Raw genomic sequence first — 7,557 nt, 5'->3', positions numbered from 1 at the left:
GGACAAGTATATCCGGTATTTTTCTGTACTTGTCATGTCTTTATAAGGATAAAAAGTGTTTATATATTACTGAGAAAATAAATCTCTGTTCTCCAGTAATATGGATGACCACAAAGTAATCTGTATTGTAAGCATTTCACATGAAAATGTAGTAATGATAAAACCAGACTAATATTATCATCAATACAGAAGAAAATGATATCAACATTCTTGACTTCTCCTGATCCATAAAATATTTCCATTATATTCCCAGATATTCAGGAAAAGCACAAACAACATCTAATGGAGAAGACTGAGACTCTGGTGGAGCATAGACCCCCAGGAACTACCCTGGAACCACAAAGATTCCTCATCAATGATCGTTATGTGAATCTGATTGTAGTCTCCACCGATCAGGTCAGGGAACGTTCCCAGAATGAGATAATACAGACTGGGGTAAAACATGAGGAATGCTTGAAGGAAACACAAACTAGACTGGAACACATTTCCCCCAACAAGCTGTTCCGATGGAACCCCCAGTCACAATGTGTACCACATGCAGTAATGGTGAGCGGAGTGCCAGGAATAGGGAAGACCACACTGATGCAGAAGTTTGTCTATGACTGGGTGACTGGAAAACACTACCAGAGATTTGCCTTTCTCTTCTTCTTCAGATTCCGGGACCTTAATAGACTGGGAGAGGTCAGCTTGGAGGAGATGATTCTTCATCAATATCCATATCTGGAGAGTCAGATTGGAGATATTTTACAAGATCCAGAAAGACTTCTGTTTATATTTGATGGATTAGATGAAAGTATTTACCAAATGCATTTCACATCAAGTAAACTGTCCAATCCAAAACAGAGATCACATTTTGGTGAGATTGTGGTCAGTTTGGTGAGGCAAAGTCTTCTTAAGGGTTGTTCTGTACTGATAACCAGCCGTCCAACCAGACTGACATCAGTGGATATCAGTGTTTTCCAGAGAATAGCTGAGATCATGGGATTTCTCCATGGAGACAGACTGACCTTCTTCAATAATTTCTTTGGAAATGAGGAATTATCAGAGAAGGCTTTTCATTATGTGGAGGAGAATGACATGCTGTACACTTTCTGTTATCTCCCATCATACTGCTGGATCATCTGTACAGTGTTATCAATGTGCTTCAGATCCCAACCAATCACTGATCAGCTGATGACATCATTACCCAAAACCGTGACACAACTCTTTGTGACTTTTGTCTCTAACATTCTGGCCAATCACAGCCAGAATAAAGATGGTGGTCACACTGCCCGGGAACTGCTGACCTCTATTGGGTGGATGGCAGAATATGGAGTCATGAATCACATGATTGTATTTGATGATCGTCATCTGGAGTCATTCAGTGTGAGAAATGATAATCATGTCTTTTCATCTTTCATGATGGAGTCTGGTCAGCCTCCCGATGTGGATTACACCTTCTTACATCTCACTCTTCAGGAGTTTTTTGCTGCTTTAGTCCACTTTATGAACAATAATCCTAAAAGATTACTGAAAATACTTGATAAGGCCGAATCTTACAAAGAAGGCCGTGCCGAAATATTCCTCCGTTTCCTCTGCGGTCTCTCAGACTCTTCTACTAGATCCATGTTAAAGTCTCATGTGGGAGAATTGTCTACTCAGGCTGCCAGACATGTCATCACCTGGATCCAGAAGAAAATACCAGACCAAAGATCTGACAAGAGAGAGCTTCTTAATTTATTCTACTATCTCTATGAGAGCAGGAATAAGGCTCTGGTGACACAATGTATTGGATCAAACAAAGTTGTCTTTTCTAAGGTCCCCCTCAGCCCTCTGGACTGCTCTGTGCTGTCTTTTATCCTTCAATCCTGCAGAGAGACAGAAGTAAATCTAGATTCATGTAATATTCCGAGTGAAGGATTGAGGAAACTTATACCGGCTCTACACAATATCAAGAGTTTGAGGTAAATATTTAATCTGAATAATCACATTGCTGTAATAATTTGGTATTTTCAGGTGTTTTTCCAGAGAAATGACTAATTATCGGTGTGATTTGTTTTCTGTTATATGCAGACTGTACACATCTATTTATCTGAATACATCAGATAAGACTTAAAGTGAATGTAAACCCTCACATATACCCAGTGAAGGGAACAGCCTCAGATGATACACAGAGGTGAAACAAATCCTCCTACATACGTTGTACATGTATATCTGCTGTCTCCAGCTTTATACACTGTTTAGAAAGTGAATGTCGTGTTAGATTGTTTTCTTCCTGTTCCAGCCCTGGGTGTGGAGTCTGGGCATACACTGTGTGAGATGATTGGAGGAAAGGCACACACCCCTCCACATAGACAGAGAAAGGAAGAAACATGCAGAGCTGTTCTGTGAATAGAGAAGCTCTCTGCTAATCTCTAATCTATTTATAGCACTCGCCCCAACACAAATTTCCAGCTGCTTTTATCTCCTGTGTCAAAGTGCTTGTCAGAAGTTATCATGCTGATAACAGAGGAATGAAGCAGCAGAAAGACACTGGACACGGTGCTTTGAAGAGAGATAAGTAAACACTACAGATAAATGTGCCCAGGTCAATTTTCAGGAATGGGGTTTACATCCACTTAAAGGTAGTACTAAAGGCAAAACCTTTTATTTTATTTCTTTTGGATACAGTAGAGGAAGGTTAAAGGGTGAGAATACCACCAACAACCCTCTCCATCTAATGCTGACAGCTATGTACTATAATTTGGGCCTACAACGCCCTCTGGAGGTAACATGTGGTAGGTCGTTGTAACCAAAAGAGAAATACATTTCTTATGAAATTTTGAATCTTACCCAGAAAGAAGAGATGAATGAAGTTGGTTTTTACCTTTTGATTGGTAGAAAACCAATCAGGCTGTGTTCAGTGCATGTTATAAAGTGGGTGTGAATGAATATATGTGAATAAACCAGTGTGCTTTAGGTTACTTTCACACTGCTCTGTATCAAAAACATCCAAAAAATGCATATGAGTTTTTGCTGCATTTTTGCAGTGGTTTTCCTGTATTGTTACATTTAACATAACACATGATGTGTTTTTGCCACGTTTGTGTTGTGTTTTCCCCATATCATTTCCCACTATTCAAATACAATTTCCAGTGTGACTATGCAGTGCTACTTGCTTGCACTTTTTATGTGACTTTGATGCAACTTCAATGCTACTTTAGAAGTTCTCGAACCTGGGTTCACAAATTGCATGACAAGGGAAATCGCATTATATTCAATGATGCCCCTCTGATCATCTCAGCACAGTGCAATTTTGGAAAAGGTTCCTGGTGGACTTCAGTGCGAATTCAGCCCCATAGCCTTTTATGTTATCTCACAAAGTCACATCAGCATAGATAAGAAGCATTCCTATACACTTTGATGGATCAGTGTTTTTCTAACCCTCACCTCTCCTCCCTGGTCATCCTTCATCCATTGATTTTGATACAGCTGCGATTTCGGAGTTTTCCCTGGATCCTTCATTGGACCCTTTGAAAAAACCCTCTGCTCTGGTTGATCTATGTACATTGCAGGGATTGTAACAAACTTTGTTTCAGATTCATAGCTTTTGTTATTGTAAAGAAATTGCTGTTTGTCCATGTGCAGAGTGAATGTGAATGGGAGTGATTTTATAATTATCAATCAGCTGCTGCACTTGCAGGGCTCTTTAAAAAAGTGGCAGGGTCTGCATCTCTTTAGACATGATTTCCCTTTGGCAGTATCTCACATTTTTGTTGCAGGGGATGCCCAAAATCTGACTTGTATCTTAGTTTAAACTTCTGGGAAAATCAGTGAGCCAAGCACACAAGCAGAACATGACATATTCAGGGGGCATTCTGTATACCATCTGTGTACACCATCTCTCTATACCAGGGGTAGGCAACCTTTTGAGCACAATGTGCCAAAAAATATTTTCAAAGAAATTGAGAGTGCCAATGTTATAACAAAAAATTGTCAACTTCACACACTCAATCACGAAAAGGATTTTTTATAAAGTAAATGTTGTAAATGACTTGAGTAGTAGTGAGAAGTTAACTTCCTGCACTCACACCTCAGATCAGCTCCAGTTCTTGCACCTTCACACCTCAGATCACTGTCCCCCCTGCACATCTGCCCCACCACTGTAACCCCCTGCACATCTGTCCTACCACTGTAACCCACTTCACATCTGCCCCACCACTGTAACCCCCTGAACATCTGCCCTACCACTGTACCCCCTGCTCATCTGCCCCACCAATGTACCCCCTTTATCATCTGCCCTATCACTGTAAACTCCTGCTACTCTGTCCCATCACTGTAACCCCCTGCTCATCTGCCCCACCAATGTTCCTCCTTTCTCATCTGCCCCACCACTGTACCTCCCTGCACATCTGCTCAACCGCTGTACCCCCATGCTCTTCTGTCTCACCGCTGAGCCATCATCTTACCTGTCCTAACACTGAACTTATCTGCTTATCTGCCCCACCACTGCAACCTGCTTTCTCATCTGCCCCACCACTGTACCTCCTGCATATCTGTCTCACCTCTGTTTTCCTGCTCATCTGTCCCAACAATGTACCTCCTTTCTCCTCTGCCCCACCACTGTACCCCCTGTACATCCCTCCCCACCTCTGTACCCCCTGCTCTTCTGCCCAACCACTGTAACCCCCTGCTCATCTGTCCCACAAATGCACCTCCTTTCTCCTCTGCCCCACCACTGTACCCCCCTGTACATCTTCCCCACCTCTGTACCCCCTGCTCTTCTGCCCAACCACTGTAACCCTCTGCTCATCTACCCCACCACTGTACCCCCCTGCTCATCTGTCCCACCACTGTAACCCCCTGTGCGTCTGCTCCAAGTACCACCCTGCTCTTCTGTCCCACCACTGTAACTCCCTGCTCATCTGCCCCACCAATGCTCCCCCTTTCTCACCTGCCTCACCTCTGTAGCCCCTGCTCTTCTGCCCAACCACTGTAACCCCCTGAACATCTGCCCAACCACTATAACCCCCTGCTCATCTGCCCCATCACTGTAGCCCCTGCTCATCTGCCCCACCACTTTAAACCCATGCACATCTGCCCCACCACTGTAACCCCCTGCACATCTGCCCCACCACTTTAAACCCCTGCACATCTGCCCCACCACTGTAACCCCCTGCACATCTGCCCCACCACTGTAACCCCCTGAACATCTGCCCCACCACTGTAATCCCCTGCTCTTCTGTCCCACCACTGTAACCCCCTGCTCATCTGCCCCACCACTGTACTACCCTGCACATCTGTCCCACCACTGTAACCCCCTTTCTCATTTGCCCATTCACTGTGCCTCCAATACATCTGTCCCACCTGTTCCCCCTGCTCATCTGTCCCACCAATGTACCTTCTTTCTCCTCTGCCCCGCCACTGTACCCCTGTATATCTGCCCCACCTCTGTAGCCCCTGCTCTTCTGCCCAACCACTGAAACCCTATGCTTATCTGTCCCACCAATACACCTCCTTTCACATATGCCGCACTGCTCTACCCCCCTGCCTTTCTGTCCCACCACTGAAACCCCTTTCTCATCTGCCCCATCACTGTACCTCCAACACATCTGTCCCACCTCTGTTCCCCCTGCTCATCTGTCCCACCAATGTACCTTCTTTCCTCCTCTGCCCCGCCACTGTACCCCTGTACATCTGCCCCACCTCTGTAGCACCTGCTCTTCTGCCCAACCATTGTAACCCCATGCTCATCTGTACCACCAATACACCTCCTTTCACATCTGCCCCACTGCTCTACCCCCTGCTTTTCTGTTCCACCACTGAACCCCCTTCGCATCTGCCCTGACACTGAACCCCCTGCTTATCATTCCCACCACTGTAACCCCCTTCTCATCTGGCCCAACACTGAACCCCCTGCTCATCTGCCCCACCACTGTAACCTCCTGCACATCTGCCCCACCACTGTACTACCCTGCACATATGCCCCACCACTGTACCCCCCGCACATCTGCCCCACCACTGTACCCCCTGCTCATCTGTCCCACCACTGTAACCCCCTTTCTCCTCTGCCCTACCAATGTACCCCCTTTATCATCTGCCCTATCACTGTAAACTCCTCCTCCGTCCCACCACTGCAACCCCCTGCTCATCTGCCCCACCAATGTTCCTCCTTTCTCATCTGCCCCACCACTGTATCTCCCTGCATATCTGCTCCACCTCTGTACCCCCTGCTCTTCTGCCCAACCACTGTAACCCCCTGCACATCTGCCCCACCACTGTACCCCCTGCTCATCTATCCCACCACTGTAACCCCCTGTGCGTCTGCCCCATGTACCACCCTGCTCTTCTGTCCCACCACTATAACCCTCCGCTCATCTGCCCCACCAACGTTCCCCTTTCTCACCTGCCCCACCCCTGTAGCCCCTGCTCTTCTGCCAAACCACTGTAACCCCCTGAACATCTACCCAACCACTATAACCCCCTGAACATATGCCCCACCACTGTACCCCCTGCTCATCTGCCCCACCACTGTACCCCCTGCTCATCTGCCCCACCACTGTACCCCCTGCTCATCTGCCCCACCACTGTAACCCCCTGCACATCTGCCCCACCACTGTAAACCCCTGCACATCTGCCCCACCACTGTAACCCCCTGCATATGTGCCCCACCGCTGTAACCCCCTGCACATCTGCCCCACCACTGTAAACCCCTGCACATCTGCCCCACCACTGTAACCCCCTGCATATGTGCCCCACCACTGTAACCCCCTGAACATCTACCCCACCACTGTAACCCCCTGCTCTTCTGTCCCACCACTGTAACCCCCTGCTCATCTGCCCCACCACTGTACTACCCTGCACATCTGTCCAACCACTGTAACCCCCTTTCTCATCTGCCCATTCACTGTGCCTCCAATACATCTGTCCCACCTCTGTTCCCCCTGCTCATCTATCCCACCAATGTACCTTCTTTCTCCTCTGCCCCGCCACTGTACCCCTGTATATCTGCCCCACCTCTGTAGCCCCTGCTCTTCTGCCCAACCACTGTAACCCCATGCTTATCTGTCCCACCAATATATCTCCTTTCATATCTGCCCCACTGCTCTACCCCCCTGCTTATCTGTCCCACCACTAAAACCCCTTTCTCATCTGCCCCATCACTGTACCTCCAACACATCTGTCTGTTTTTGCTTGCGTCTATCTAGCAAGGTTACTCTGTGGTATAAGCAAGGAAGCTGAGATTTCTGCAGTGTGTAAATGTGCTTTTACTATACAAAGATGCTGTACATACAAAAACTATTACAATATTAGGAATAAAATACAAGACTGACAGATATCTATAACAAGCAAAATGCCTAGCAAACTGAACAGCCTATAATAACCTATAATAGTAATAGCCTATAATAATACAAATACATTTAAAGGTTACTTATCTTCTGTTGCTGTATGTTCGTGATCTCCATTGACAACGATTCTCCTGGAGCATCAGGCAAGTTTCTTCTATCATGAGTGGCTTCAGATGTTACAGCATCATGGTGTGTGTGTGTGTATCTGTCTCTACTCACCCCTTTTATGTGTCAGGCTGTTTACCATAGT

At 46.4% G+C, this 7,557-nt stretch overlaps 1 protein-coding gene across 1 annotated transcript in view; it reads left to right on the top strand.

Moving 5' to 3' along the window:
- Positions 1-257: 257 nt before the first annotated feature.
- LOC141116659 (NACHT, LRR and PYD domains-containing protein 3-like) overlaps positions 258-7,557 on the top strand; it is a 384,896-nt gene continuing 377,596 nt past the window's right edge. Inside the window, exon 1 of the mRNA XM_073609052.1 lies at positions 258-1,943. Coding sequence (XP_073465153.1) covers positions 283-1,943 — 1,661 coding nt within the window. The 5' untranslated portion in view covers positions 258-282. The remainder of the gene's footprint in view (positions 1,944-7,557) is intronic.

Source organism: Aquarana catesbeiana, linkage group LG13 (genome assembly GCF_042186555.1).
Source record: "Aquarana catesbeiana isolate 2022-GZ linkage group LG13, ASM4218655v1, whole genome shotgun sequence".
In the NCBI taxonomy this organism is placed as follows: domain Eukaryota; kingdom Metazoa; phylum Chordata; class Amphibia; order Anura; family Ranidae; genus Aquarana; species Aquarana catesbeiana.
The sequence above is the reverse complement of the archived record's forward strand: the minus strand, read 5'-3'. Positions and strand labels throughout refer to the sequence as shown.